A 15,593-nucleotide genomic window follows, 5' to 3' on the forward strand; every position below is an offset into this window, starting at 1 on the left:
TTGTATATTTAAATACAAGCCATTCATTAGCATGGCTTTTATAAGTATACAATATTAAATAAAAAGAATCTCAAACATGAACATATACCAATAAGGATGTCTGTTCATATTTTCCCAGCAGTTTCCTACGCTTTTTCACACTAAACTTCAACGCAGGGCCTTCCTGCGCAGCCCCGCGTGTATCAGAGGCGCTCTGTCTCTCCGCCCCCCCACGCCGGCCGCCTGTGACGCAGAACTGCTGCTACGGCACGCCACTGGTGACTAAGAGCAGGGGAGCGGACGGAGGAAACGCTGGGCTTTTACAGCGGGTAAGCACCTCTTATTAACCTTTACAGCGACGATTTACACCAATGTCTCAGCTTTCAAGAGCACAGGGCAGCTTGCAGTGAATTCGGATCAAGCTATTTTGGTTGTACACCCCGTTTCAGCTGAAGTCGCTTTTTACTGGCTTTTTGGGCCTCTGCGATGCCGTCGTTTTTCGAGGCTGTAGGCTCGTTAGTCCCGCCCTTTACCTTTCTAGATTGGACAGACGGGTTGGCGGAGACTTCTCATTGGTTTAGCTTCCCGTCAGTCAGTCAGGGCCGTCTATCATAGATTCGAAGTTGGGGAAGTGTTTGCTCGTACTAGGGAAATACTTGCAGAGCAAGAGAAACTGGGGCATGTTTGGGTTTTAAATGCATTCTGCCCTGGGGACATAGGGGACTATTGTCATACCGTCCCGTGCTTTGGCTTTTGCTCAGTTTTAGTGTAGTTGCATGTAGTGAATGTGAAGTAGGAGTTGTTTTGAAACGGAGAACAGTCCGCTGCGCAAGTCGCCTTTTTGGCGATGGCGCCGTGCTCTCTTGAACATACTGCTAAACATTGTACGTGAAAGCTTATCCGTAGTAGTTTAAGGAGAATGTGTTAAGGATTCCGTGCCTGGTGCCTAGTCGGGCTGTTACAAAGTAGACGTGTGGGTGAAGTGCTGTGCATTTGTTTTTGTGTTATGTAAGTTTACTGCTGAGGCAGGCCAGTAAGCTGGCAGTGCACCGATATGCAAATGAGATTGTGCCTGTTGATTTAAACCGACTCGCTGAGGTTAGCAAGACTTGCTTCTTCAGGTGGTAACCGCCATAAGCGGGCATCGTGATTCTATAGGCGAGGGCAGTTGAGATCAGATTTAAAAAAAAAGGTTAATTTAAAAGTCACATACTGTATTCTTCACATTCTTACTACTCATATTTTAATCTGTGAACTGGCTTCATTACTCTGTTCTCCTCCCCACTGATAGCTGATGTGTGGTGATTGTACAGGTGCACTATGGCTGCTGTCGCATCATCCAGGTGGATGCTGCACATTGGTGGTGGTGGAGGGGAGTCCCCATTACCTGTAAAGTGCTTTGAGTGGAGTGTCCAGAGAAGCACTATATAAGTTTAAGCAATTATTATTATTATTATTATTATTATTAATAATAATACATTTTAAAGTTTTATCTGTGTACTGCACTAACATGGTTAGTGTGTGGCCTTTAAATGGTGGAGCTTAGTGGTTGAAATTCTTGCATTATCCCTTTATGCGAGAAACCCCTTTGAATTTTTTATACTTTGGCACTGACCATTGTAATTTAGTTCCACTCACTGCTGCAACGTAGCACAGGAGTGATTATGTCAATATAGATGCTCTCGGGCTGCAACTTCACAGTTGACAAGACACAGCAAAGGCATCTGATGCAACTATGGAGCTCTTGCTGATAACCCTGCAATCTTGCTGGTAGCTGGTTAGGAGTTGCAGGGTGGCTAGGAACCTTGGTTAACTTCAATCCTGCAAACCCCTAAGTTGGTCTGCTAAATACATGCAGCTCTGTAAACAACTAGCCCACATAGATTGTTGGGTAGCTTGAAGCTAGATGATATGAAGACCACCTCCAGCCAGCTGTTAGAAGATACCGTGGTGTCCATTTTGACAACATGGCTGGGTAGTAGCTTGTTTTAGACTCCCACAAACCCTATGTCAAATAAAATAAAAAAGTGTTGCCTGTGCTTGGTTTTAAAACGCACAACCCTGTTAATTCCATTTGTGTTCTCTGTTTCGTGTTTCGTCATAGCATTTGAAGTGGTCCATTAGAATGACTTTGCCAGTGCATTCAGAGACTCAATACCTGAATCATGTCTCCTCACAGTCTTCCTTATTCAAGGTTAAAGGAATTCAGTTCTGTAAGCCTGTCAGGATATTTTTTAAGCATGAGAATTACTTTTCTCTGGGCTGATACCAGGGCAGAAACATGAATTTTTATATGGTGAGGCTTAACTACTGCATTCTACACTGTTAGTATCTCTTGATTTGAATTTTATGCTTTGAACTTTATATCCTAGCATTGTTTGCCTTATTTCATTTTTATTCCCTTGCCATCCTCAGGTGATGCTTGGAATTATTTTTTTTTCAAAGGCAGCATACTTAGTATTTCACCATCTTATATCTGTCTTGAATTGACTTGTCTATCTCGAATGTCATCTGTAAAGTGTTTGCCAGCCTAGAATGTCTTCTAAGGCGGTTCGAATTTCCTGTGGTCACGCACAACCCAGATTTGACACAGTGGTCTCTGGGCTGCAGACCATATCTCTAGTCAGTGTGGAGGTCTTTCCTTAGTGAGCTATTGGGAAGCTCTATTTCATGTTCTAAATCTTGGTCCGGCCCATTTATAATGTGCTGCTATTACTTTCGTATGCCACACTAATCTATATTGTAAATAATTTAGAAATTTAAATCTTTTCTTAACACTGTAAAAGACATTGGATTGTTTTATCGTTAAGGCAGTGATTAGTTTCTCAGTTGCCTGAGAATATACAGCAAAATTTGATACTGAAATTTGAAAATATTTTTTTTTCAGCGGTTTATAGTTTTCCTGTTTGTTTTTTGTTTCTATCCCTGTATGCCTCACAGCAATTCATTATACCTATGAGGCATTCATTATACCTATGAGTAGATTAAGTGCAACCAGGCTGGTAATTTCAAGTGTTCCTCTTTAATACAGATTTCTACATTCATTGTCATTGTAATGGTGTTATTTATTCTCCAAGGGGACTCTGCATCTGTCTTGGAAGGAAGACTGCTCGAGCTTCCTGGAGGCAAATTCTGTCAGCAGTTTTCCTCAGCCTTTAAATTTGGCAAATGGGTTTTTTGTTCATTAGAAAATAGAACAATATTGGCACGTTGAGTGTAATATTAAGTGACCTCTTTTCTTGTCCTAAATGAATTCAAGGCTTTTCTTCTCAGAATCCAGGTGTGTTTTATCATTAGCCAGAGGGGGAAATAAGATCAACTATTCTTGATAAGTTGACTTTAAGTAGCACAGAGCATTCCCTAGACAGGTTGCAAAATCTGCAACCTTGCTTTTAGACAGCTTGTAAGCTAATATAATGAACTGCAGAAGGCTTCATTCTGATATTACACTTTAGTGCATCTGTATTAAAGGCACCAGCGTATGCACAAAGATTTCCTGAATTTTAATATTGCAAACTTATAGTAAACTGTTCCATAATTTGGGAAAAAAAAACAGAATTTGTAAATACAAATAACATTGTCTCATTTAGTGGTGAAGACAGCACTGCATATATTTAACCATTGCTTTTAATTTATTTTCTGTGAAAGGTCCAGTAGAGAGCATATCAATGCAACTGACTTAAATCTGTTCCATAAAAAACAGCTTTACAGCTTCTTGTTTATTATCAGTTTATATTTAACACTGCCATATTGAAGTGAGGAGCTTTGGCAAAGATGGATGTGTTTCACAAAAAACAAGTGCGTCAGGGGTTCCTTAAGAGGGTTCTTTAATGGCATGATTCTTTGTTTTTAATGAACCCCCTCCCCCGTGAAAGGTGTAAACTATTTTTTACGAGGTTAGTTTGAAAGAGCTGTTACAATAACTAACGTTTGTAGCAGTATTTTCTAAATGGCTTTTAACAACTTGGTTTAATATTTTTTCACCTTTGTTAACAAATAAACCTCACATAATCCTTTAAAGCAATTTACAGCTGTGTTCTTAACTCTGATCTTTTGTTTTTGTGGCAAAATCCTTTTTATGCTTTTTGTTAGGATTTACGTTTTTTTTAATGTTATTCATTGTTTTAAAAGTTCCGCTTGGACTTTGAACACTGTAGGATTAGTATGGTGTCTTTGTGTATGGTGTATTATGGATAACACTGTGGACTCACTGCCTCCATGTGAAGACAGTGATCTGTGTTCATAGTGATAGTGGCCCATGAAGGGTTTCTTCAATAGTTTGGGTGGTGGGATCTCATGTGATAGAGAAGACTGATTGTCATGCTTGTAAGTCACTCAGGACTGGGATTCAAAATACAAAGTGCATGAATGAAGTGAGATTCCTAGCCTAAGAATGGAAGTTGTAGGTATGATTTGTCCTTCAAACAAACTACAACCTGTGAATAGGGAGAAAGGCTTTGAAAAGACGAACATCAGTATGTGTTCAAGGATGAAGAGCAGGTAATAATCAGAAGACATAAAGTAACATAGGGTAAAGATGCTGATATATTCTACAGAAGGGTAACTGTAATTCTCATTCTTTTTTGAGGTAGAGGGTTTTTACTTGAGACTTATAGTCTTCTCAAACCTGTAGTGTTTTGGCTTTTCACTGTTTATCATGTGCCCACTGTATATGAGGAATTTTGCAATTCTTGATGACCTTTTTTCTGACTTACTCCTCAAGCATATTCACTTTCAGCATGTGCATGGCCCAGCTCACTACAGACCAGGTGCAGCATGAATGTCTGTGGGTCAGTTACAGGTTTCACAATCCCTTCCCTGTGCAGGCCAGACCCAGGCGAGGGCAAAGTGCCCTGCTATCTGCTTGATTACGAGAAAGCTCAGGTCTCCTTTAGAGGCTGAAGTGTGGAGTACTGGCAGGATCAGCTAACAGATGTCTAAGGGATCTGTGCTTTTCAGTGACGTAGACTGGTGGGGGTGTTACCAGGGTTTAAGGGGCCTAATAACATACTGTACATGTTAGTGATCAGTTTAGCACATAATGAGTTCATTAAGTCTGGGGTTTACACCTCTGCCCTTGGAAGGCTGTAAGGTGTTTCTTTCCTAAGGCTCTGTAAATTGATTTATTAAAACTGTGACTTGCTTTAGTTTTAAATTACGTTATGATTCGAGTTTCTAACCATTTAGAGCACGTTTTTTCAAATCGGTCGTATGTTCCAGAAATATCTGGTGGAAAGGTGATATATAAAACCTGCTGTACTGTAGCTGTCCAGGATCCGGATTGACCATCTCTGATCCGTGGCATCAAGCAATACTGAATGGAGGAGCTGAGTGGACAAATCAAGCAAACACATTTGTGCCTGTCACCCAATAAAGTCCTTGCCAATCTTTTGGTTATTTGTTCCTGTTCACTTAATCCACAAGCAACGGGGATCAAGATGCCATATGTCAGTGCATGCAGGGCTGCAATTGTGATGGGCCATCTTTAGAATGCTCCTCAGAACTTCTGAAAAAGCATAATATTTTATCTTTCATTGAAGGTTTGTGCTTTTTATGTAATCACCCACTCATGCACTTATTGGCACCATAGGTGGTGTATGATACCTGCGTCAACTGGTGTTGTACTGTTTTCTTGGAGCCAAATGCCTTCAAAGTGAAGCGTGAGACCTGGGCTTTATTTGTAGCATCAAGCCCCTGTCAGCATGCAGGCATTTCATGGTTTCAGATGTTGAGAAGGATTATTTCAAGGACAGGTGGAATGACACGTAGCCAGCGCTGCTCTCCTGCATCAGAATTGAGGTCACCGGTGTCACTGGCCTCCACCAGCGCCTGAGGTGAAGAGCCGGCAGTGTGAGGCGAGGTAAATAAATCAGAAAAGACAAACCTGTCTCAGGGTGGGAACTTTCTGTGACAGCACATTTGAGACAAAATCATACATGGTACTACAGGCCCCAAGATGGCTTTTTAGTTTCTTACAAGTTAAAGTTTATTGGTGCTATTTTTAATGAAATTTCCTGCCATTTGTGTTATCTGAAATTAATTTTCATTGGCCTGTGCTGTCCATACAACAGCCTACATTTCTCATTATGTATGCATATGGTATGAATTCACCAGTAGAACAGTGTTTTATTGCTCTTTAAACAAAGAGCATGCAATGTCACCTTTATTTACCTGCAGTAATTACATGTACTCAGAAGGATCTTTTTATCAGTAAGAGACTGCTAAGAACAGAAAAGTTCCAAACTAGAGGGAGCCTTTTAGTTCTTCTAGCTCATTTGCTTACCAGTAACTAATGGGACTGAGGATCTTATTCAGCCATTTCTTGAATGACCCTGGAGTGTTGCCTGTTGAATCCTTGAATCAGGTCCCATTCTCTGTTCAAAAGCTATACTTGAGTGCTGAAAGTGGGGTTCCTGCAGACGTACTATTCCAGAGTATTGAGACCATTACAACCTGGAGTGTGAACACTTTAGTACAAATCTAAAATTGCAGAAGTGTCTTGCATACAGTAAAATGTAAGTCAACATCTACCCAAGTCTAATAAAAAAAAAACATTATTGTTGTAATACATACATTTTTGTATTCACTTTAAAATTGTGATCAATATCAATTCGTTTTTTCCCCAAATTTTCAGCATCAAATCTGGAGTTTGTTAGAAAGTGATAAGTATTTAACATGCAGTATTTGGAATCATAGCTGATTCCAGTTAAAAAATATGAATTTGATCAAAAGTACAAAGGGAAAATGGAACAGGACAGAGTAAAGGACATCCACTAAAACAGAAGCATGCTCATAACATAATATTCTCACCTGCCTGCATATCTGAGCAGCATTTTGTGTGAATATGTGAATGCACGTAGTGTACAAGTGTTCTCGTGTTACAAAAGTGTGGCTTGAGGTTAAGTAGTTTGTGAATTATGGGTGTAGTTTTTTCCTCTTATTCTGGAAGTTTTACTATTTGCTGGTGCATTAAAAGTTCATAATGTAAATAAGTAGCCAATCCACTAAGTCAGTGGTCTTGACCCTGTTCCTGTACTGAATTGGTTTAGTTTTCTCTGTATTTTCAGTCTGTGGCTGAAGACCTCAGTAATCTTGACTAATAAGCTTGTTCTCCTGAGCAACAGGAGGGAACTTTAACCCCAGGGCTATTAATCCACTCTACATGTACAGTGGCTGTTAAAAGTATTCACCCCCCTTGGACTTTATTGTGTTACAATATGAAATCATAATGTATTTAACTGGGAGCTTTTGCTATTGATTGACAGATAACACTCTTTAATGTCAAGTGAAAACAAAATTCACTAAATTAATTCCTAAATTAATTATACATAGAAAATAGAAAATAATGGATTGCATATTATGCAAGTATTCACCCCCTCTGAGAAAATATTTTGTAGACGCTTATCTGGCAAAAAATAACAGCCATAATTATCCTTGAGTTTCTACCAGCTTTGCACATTTGGACAGTGCAATTCTCTTATGTTTGATTTGAACTGTTGGCGAAGAGCAATTTTAAAATCTCTGGCCAGATGTTGGATTGGATTGAGGTCCAGGCTTTGACTGGGCCATTCCAGAACATTTAACTTTTTTCTTTTTGAGTCACCCCAGTGTGGCCTTGGTTGTATGTTTTGTATGTTTTTTGGGTTTTGAGAAGATGAATCTTCTCCCTTGTCCCACGTTTCCTGCAGACTGCTGCACAATGTCCTCCAGGATTTCTCTGTATTTGCTGCGTCCATTTTTCCTTCTATCTTCACAAGTCTTTCAGGCCCTGATGCAGTCAAACTTCCCCATAGCATGATCCTGCCACCACTGTGCTTGATGGTAGGGGTGGTTTTCTCAGGGGGGTGGTGTTCACTTTTACTCTTATTGGGTAAATAATAAACATGGCACTTAGTGTTGAGAGCAAAAAGGTCAAATTTGGTCTTGTCAGGCCATAGAATCATCTTCCATTTGGTCTCAGAGTCTCCCGTATGCCTTCTGGAAAAGTGTAGTCGAGATCTGATGTGAGTTTTTGATCACTCTCCCATGAAGCCCAAATTTGTGAGGCACTCGGGCAATTATCACATCCACAGTTTCTCCCATCTCAGCCATGGAAGACTGGAATTTTTTTTGAGCTGTCACAGGCCTCTTGGTGGCATCCCTGACTAGTGCACTTCTCACCTGGAAACCCAGATTTTGAGGACACCCTGTTCTTCACAGTTTCACAGATGTGTCATATTTTCTACATTTCTTTATAATGGACTTTACTCTGCTTTGGGGGATATGTAAAGCCTTGGATATTTTCTTATAACCTTTCCCTGATTACTACTTTTCAATAACCTAATCTCAGATTGACTTTGAAAGTTCCTTTGTCTTCATGATGCAGTTTTTATTTGGTGGTGTTCTAATCAACTGTGGGCCCTTATAGAGATAGGTATATTTATCCCAAACTCCTGTGAAACACTCTAATTGCACATGACTGGACTCCATTCAACAAGTTATGTGGCTTTTAAATAAATAAAGTGTTTGTATCAGAGCCTATTTTTGTGTTTGTCATAGTAAAGGGGATGAATACTTATGAAATCACTTATTTTCTGTTATATATTTGTAATTAAATTATGAGGATCTACAGAATTTTGTTTTTACTTTGACATTATAGAGTGTTTTGTGTCGATCGATGAAAAAAAACATAAATACATTGTAATTCTGTATTGTAATACGGTAAAATGTGAAACTCACTTCTCTAGATCCTTTTGCTACATCTGCCTGCCCCTTAATTGTTAAATTGATAAATATTTTAATCAATAGAGCAATTATGCATTGGTTACATCCCAGGGAAGGGAATGGTAGGGCCTCATGCTGATTGGCCATCACTACGATTGTTACAATGGCACATATGCAGGTCCAAATGTTTGATTCCAAACCAGTCGTCCATTTCAAATGTTCAACCTCATATAGAGATACAGAGATACAGCTGTGTGTAGTACTGTATTTGTGTAAGTGAGACCCCACACCCTGTTTACACTAGATGGCAGCAAACTGCTGTGCTTCATCATGGGAATAAACGTCAGGTTTGCTATGTTGAGACCTAGTTGTGTGTTAGACAACAAGGCTGTGTAGCATACATGGACAAATCTGTGGTTCAATTGCAGACATTTTCTTGGACTTATTGTATGATCTCTATTAATACTCACTATAATTAAACAAAATTAAAAGTATATCATATGGGGGGATTCAATTGAGTGAACCGAAACTCAGAAACTTTGCTAAAAACTGTTGTTCCATTTCCAAATGTTAGTAGGCTATAAAATTGAAACTGTACAGTTTGGATATTGTTTTACACGAAAAGGCATTAAGTTGGATTAAGCAGTGTTGTGCTATAGAAACCTTTGAATCTTACTATGGGTTCAATATACATATGAATTCCTAAGTCACTGGATCAGTTTTCTATTCCTTACTCATAAATCTACTGAAATACATATAATTTTTAACCAGAGTTTAAAGCCATATTTTAAGCATAGTGAAATGTTACTTTGCATTTGTCACTATATCACTGCTTTTGCTGTGAGATTATTATATTATGTTTTGGCACCAAGTTGAATTTAAATCATGATGAGGAATTTGATTTGGCTCACACATTTACCCAAGGCTTACATTTAACTTTAATGCTTACAGTAAAAATTAACTGTGCTATACCAGTACAATTGAATTACACAAAGGTGTAAAAGGAGAAATTTAGTAGTTCGCATAAGGTAAAATAGGAGTTTCCAGTGTAGGAAACGAGAAGCAAAGGGCTCTGCCAACCCTACAGTGTGTTGTGTCCAGTGCAATGGGACAACAGCCCCCAGTTGTTGTTAGATTGCAAGGTCTAGAGGAGCAGGATGAAAAGTCATGAGTGAGGTACCCGAAATGGAGAGAGTTTCTCACAGCAAAACTGAACTGAAGGATTTTACCCTTGTCTATTGGCACTGTTATTTTAGTCTCTTTCAGCAGTGAAGCATTTTATTTTGCTGTGTACTTCAGATTTAAACCGATGCCGCCATTGTTTCTTTACACTAAACAACTTTCTCTGGACTGGTTCTATGAACAACAAGACCCAAAACACAACACCGTTGAGGGGTATTAAGTGTACCAGCATTTTCTTAGTGTGGAACCATTGAGCATCAATCATGCTGAACATCTGTACTTGAATTGGTACACACGCCAAAGAAAAGGCGAGACATAAGGGAAAGTCACAGAAACGTAAATATTTTAACTACCCAAGGTGCCGTAGTTAGGTGCATTTGGTTAGAAGGCCTGCGGTTAACCTGTCAGGTAAGAGGGTGACACACCCACTTGACTTGTGACATAGAGTAGGCTATATCTTTAGGACATTGCTAATTTTGCTTACATTTATGTTCAAGTACATAGCCAGAAGTCTCAAAATCCAGACTTGACATGTGAGATATTAATATGAAGAGAAAAGAGGGGGCAGAAGTAAAAACCCAGAGGTTACTGAACATCTGTTGTAGTCTGTGAAGTAGAGGTTTGAGTTAACCTTATCCTAACCCTTTGTCAAGCGTTGTACTCTGGAAATGGTTAATGAGTGTCTTATTTGTGTAGTTTAAACACTGTTGAATACATGTTTTAATTATATCCTTTTGTCTTCTCAGGAGTCCACATTGTGTTCTAGGAAAGTTTGAATAATTACTTAAATATGTAATAATAACTGTAACATTTATATTTTGATTGAACACATGTAAATCATTTTTAATTTATGAATTTATTTTTTTTCATTTGTAGCATGTAGATAAATAATATTTTTGATGCACATATTATTTGTTGTTATACTGTTTTGTAATGAAATTACAGGGGATGTTTGATTTTTTTACTTGATGTATATGTAATATAAGTGTGTTTTAATAGCTCAGGTGCTTCTCTGGGGTAAACATACCCTGCTATATAGTACTATCACAACTTGTTCCAGAACTAAATATTCTGAAATCCTTGTGGAATTGTTTCAGAAAGTCTTTAAAGAGTATTAGACTCATAGCGTGGTTTTTTTATTTATGCTTTCTCAAAAACTATCTCCTTGCAGAATGTTCACAAGCTATGTTAAGCTGTTTTATGAACCCTTAACATTTCACCGTGGCTGTTTTACCATTAGTTTTGGCACCTTGGAATAAGGAAAGTTTTAAATTGCTGGTAGAAACCAGTTTTATTGGTTCCAATGCTGTATTACCAACAGATTTTCCAAATTGGATTGACTCAGGAATGGTGCTTGAACCAGATGTTTTAAACAATGTCTACCCTTATTGTACTCGTGTCTACAATTTTCATGTTTTACTTTTTATTTATTGGCAGATTTGATCACCCCTTTAAAATCCTGGAAATTGTACACATAAAAATTAATGGATAATCAGAAGAGTTCATCATCTGAAGAAGGAAAAGGTGTTGGAGGCTCTGAAAAAAGTAACCAGATGGTTAAAGAGTCAAACAATAAAAGGAAATTAAGAACAGGTAAGGATGTGCTTGAAGGTGGCGGGGATGACAGCGAGACCAAAGCTGAAGATCAAGATGGTGCAGGCTCCCAGGCCAAAAGAGCAAGGTCAGAAGAAGACAAGGACCCTGGGAAGAGTGAGAGCTGTGAACCTGAGAATAGGCAGGGAGAAGGAAAGAACGATCAAGCCACTGCTGATGGTTGCACGTGTCCCCACTGTCATTTTCTGGCTAAAAATCCAGTTGCGTTGAAAGTGCACATGAAAAGAAAGCATTCCCGTAAGATTCCTAATCAAGTGGTAACCACAGGTGCAAATAAAGAAAGCAGAGCTAAAAAAATACTGTCTGGGAAAGGAATTGAAGATCTTGGCAAAGTGGGCGGCGAGATATCTGAAGCATGCAATGAGAATAGCTGCCCTCAGTGTAGCTTCAAGGCAGAAAGTGCAGTCCTATTAGAGGAGCACATTAAAGTCAAACATAAAGACGTTTCTTGTGCTGCTGGTGGTATGGGTATTCAGGCTCATCAGATTGAGAAAACCAACTTGCAAAAACAAAGCATTACAACAAGAGCGCAGATAAAACGTTTGATCTGCAAAAGTCAAGAAATGGAGGCACTTGATCATACAACATCAGAAAAAAAGACTGACCATGCTACTGGTCAGTCTGAAAGCAGTAAAGATGTTCTATTGGAAAATGAGGAAAACAGAGATTCTAACATGGAAATAGTCGATCAGACTGTTGCATTGGAAAATGAAAATTCTCCAATGAAAAGCCAAGGAAATGAACAAAGCTGTTCAGGGAAGGAGATGCTAAATCCTACACAAATCCTTATGAACATGGTTGAATTAACACCCGTTTCCTCTAGTATAGAAGATAACGGCAAAAATGTGAAAGCAAATGAATCCAAGGGCATTGATAATGCTGACAATGGCAGCACAAGACAACATACAGATGCAACACTCAGTAAAGATTTATTTTATGTAGGAGCTACACCTGAAATGAATGTGGAGAGTGCTGAAGCTCACCACAATTCTGAACCCACCACGGATTCCCTCCTTCGTAGTACAAATGAAGGCATCAACAGCAATGTAGAGGTGCAACTGAATGCTGCAGAAATAAGTGAAGACCAAGAATCATCTGTTTGCCAGGTTACTGCAGACTCCAAAACTGACAAGCGTAGAGTGAAAGCAAAGTCTGATAAAAAGTCTCAGCCCACATGTGACTACTGTGGCAATGGATTTCGTGACAAGCAAAGCCTAGTTATGCATGTGAAAAGGCGCCACACGAAAGAAATGAGCTTCTTTTGTGAGCCTTGTACTTATGCTTGTGTGGCTAAGGGTGATTATGAAAAGCACTGTCAGAGCAACAGACATAAAACAAAGACCTCAGAGATTAGCAGATACTCAGGTACACCAGCCCAGGTGAGCAAAGCTGAGAAGCAGAAAGACACATTTGAGATAGAAGTCCAAATACCGAGAGAGAACTCCAAACCTACTGCGACCCAAGTGGCTGCTGCACATTTGCTGAAACGTTCAGCAACCACCAGGGGTCAGCTACAGTGTAAGAGCTGCATCTATAAAACTAGCTCCTCTACAGTGCTATTGAGGCATGTTCGCCTGAAACACTCAAAAGAATATCACTTTCGCTGTAAAGTGTGTGATTATTACACAGTCAGTTCCGAAGGGATGGAAGCACACATCGCCAGAAAGAAACACGCAGAGTTGGCTCAGAAAGAAAACCTTGGCTCTTCCTTTGAAGACTCTGTTGAGGAAGTCTGTGTGAATACTTCAGATGTTCAGAAAACCTTAAAGAAAGACATTTTGCCAAGTGAAATCCAAGCAGGAGAGCAGCTGCCCAATCCTGCAGAAAAATTAACATCTGAAGAAGCAATGGGAGACTTAGAAGAAACCACTGAGGTTGGTCAAAGTAAAACAAAAAGAGGTCGACCAAAAGGATGCACCTCAACATCTTGTAACTACTGTGGACTGATAGCATCCAGTGCTACTAACCTTAGTGTTCACATAAGACGGAGGCACAGCCGCCAGTACAGTTATGCTTGTAAGCTCTGCAACTACTACTGTGTAACCAAAGGAGATATGGATCGTCATTGTGCTACTAAGAAGCATAAGAGCCGTGTGGAGTCAGTCAGAAATATAAACCCGGAGGATGACCAAGTTTATCCTGATGGAGTGGTGGAAGTCCTGAACAATGGACAGGCTGCAAGTGTTGAAGTCCAAGGGGATCATGTCAGTGAGGCAGCAGCAATGGAGACCGAAATCCAGGAAGAAGCTATTTTGAAACCGTCAGAAGGAGAGAGTGCCATTGAAGGAGCCATAGCAAGCATTCCTTCACATAATGAGGACAGTGTGGAAAATCAGACAGGTCCTGAGCAAGTAGAGTTGGTCGGAGATGAGCCAGACCCTGAGAGTGGTGTTCAGAGAAAAAGCAAATACGATTCGGTTAACTCTTGCACTCACTGCAGTTTTGTTGCTCATTCCCTTTCATCTCTCGATCTCCACATTAAGCGCAAGCATACCAAGGACTTTGAGTTCTACTGCATGGCCTGCAACTATTACGCTGTCACTCGCAGAGAGATGACAAGGCACGCAATGACAGAAAAGCACAAACAGAAGAGTCAAACTTATTTGGAAAGTGCCAAAAAAAATGAGAAGGAGCTGGTTCGGGCACCAGCTGAAACACCTACACAAAGCGAAGGAGATGGTGAAAGTCATGAAACATCTCCTATGGAAAGTCTTAGTGTAGAAAATGGCATGTTAAAGCATACTGAGGAAAGGCAGAGAGAAAACAACACTTTAGAGAATGACGTGACCTGCAGTGGGCAAGATGCAGAAATGTCTGAATTAAAAAGTGACAGCTTGAATCATAACTCTGAGACTAACCAAGTGAAAGAAGGAAATGCCAAAGTTAACATGAGTGAGGATATAGTGCTGAGTCAGGATAATGCAGACAAACTAATTGATGTTAGTTCTGAACCTGCGGAGTTGAAAGACAGCCAAGGACCGAGCCTAGAGGTGACACAGCTGAGCAAATCGGTAAAAGATGACATTCGAAGCAAAGCGTCGCAGGAAATTGTTATTGAGAAGGAAGTGGAAAAGGAGAGCTTGCTTCAAGCAGACAATGATTTCGCAGTTGAGGGCTTACCAGAAACCAGCACTGATCTGGAGGTCACTGATGGTGGCAGTGCCACCCCTTTGCCTTCCAAGCAATTAGTCAGGGCGATTCCATTCGATGCGTGCATTGTTCCTCTCAAACCCAGTTCTGATTCTGAAACCGCAGATAACGATGCCAAGCAGTCATCGGAAAGAAGTGCTCTCAGCAGTTACCCAAGCGCTTGCAGCTCGGAGAAGGAAGTTAGGAAGAGAAAGAAAGCAGATGGGCCCACACGCAATGAGAGCGTGCGCATTCGCTGCGAAGACTGTGGCTTCATGGCCGATGGTCTGAGCGGGCTAAATGTGCACATATCTATGAAGCATCCTTCTAAGGAGAAGCACTTTCACTGCCTGCTCTGTGGGAAGTCCTTCTACACAGAGAGCAACCTCCACCAGCACCTGACGAGTGTCGGGCACCTGAAGAACGAGCAAGCCAGCATAGAGGAGCTGCCCGAAGGGGGAGCCACTTTCAAGTGTGTTAAGTGCACCGACCCCTTTGAGACCGAGCAGGAACTCTTCATGCACATCAAAGAGAAGCACGAGGAGCTGCTCCGGGAAGTGAACAAGTACATCCTGGAAGACACGGAGCAGGTCAACAGGGAGCGGGAGGAGAACCAAGGCAACGTCTGCAAGTACTGTGGGAAGGTGTGCAAAAGCAGCAACTCCATGGCCTTCTTGGCCCACATTCGCACCCACACAGGTACGTGACCTTCCGGAGAGACAGTAAGTTCAAACCCTGATCATGATACACATGGGAGACAGGATAAGATCAAATTCTGGGCTGGGCAAACACCTGGCGTGTTCATGATTAATGTAAACAATACAATATGCATTCAGTATAATATTGTCTATAAACACAAAATGGGAGATTTTTGTTTGGCATTTTGGTTTTCTAGTTTATATACTTTATATTTTTTATAAATTCATATATTTTTTCTACCTGCATGCAAAACCTTACACTTGTTATATTAAATGTAATCAATGTAA

At 40.2% G+C, this 15,593-nt stretch overlaps 1 protein-coding gene across 2 annotated transcripts in view; it reads left to right on the forward strand.

The window, feature by feature from the left end:
• The first annotated feature begins 248 nt into the window (after positions 1 to 248).
• LOC148822851 (zinc finger protein 407-like) overlaps positions 249 to 15,593 on the forward strand; it is a 228,811-nt gene continuing 213,466 nt past the window's right edge. The window contains exons 1-2 of one of the 2 annotated variants that reach the window (XM_088929564.1): positions 249 to 308; positions 11,302 to 15,306. In XM_088929564.1, the coding sequence (XP_088785690.1) occupies positions 11,349 to 15,306 (3,958 nt within the window). In that variant the 5' untranslated portion in view covers positions 249 to 308; positions 11,302 to 11,348. Of the gene's footprint in view, positions 309 to 5,710; positions 5,840 to 11,301; positions 15,307 to 15,593 lie in introns of those variants that run through there. The other variant, XM_088929565.1, reaches the window with a different exon arrangement.

The sequence above is a fragment of the Atractosteus spatula genome, chromosome 12, assembly GCF_055471065.1.
Source record: "Atractosteus spatula isolate fAtrSpa1 chromosome 12, fAtrSpa1.hap1, whole genome shotgun sequence".
Classification (NCBI taxonomy): Eukaryota; Metazoa; Chordata; class Actinopteri; order Semionotiformes; family Lepisosteidae; genus Atractosteus; species Atractosteus spatula.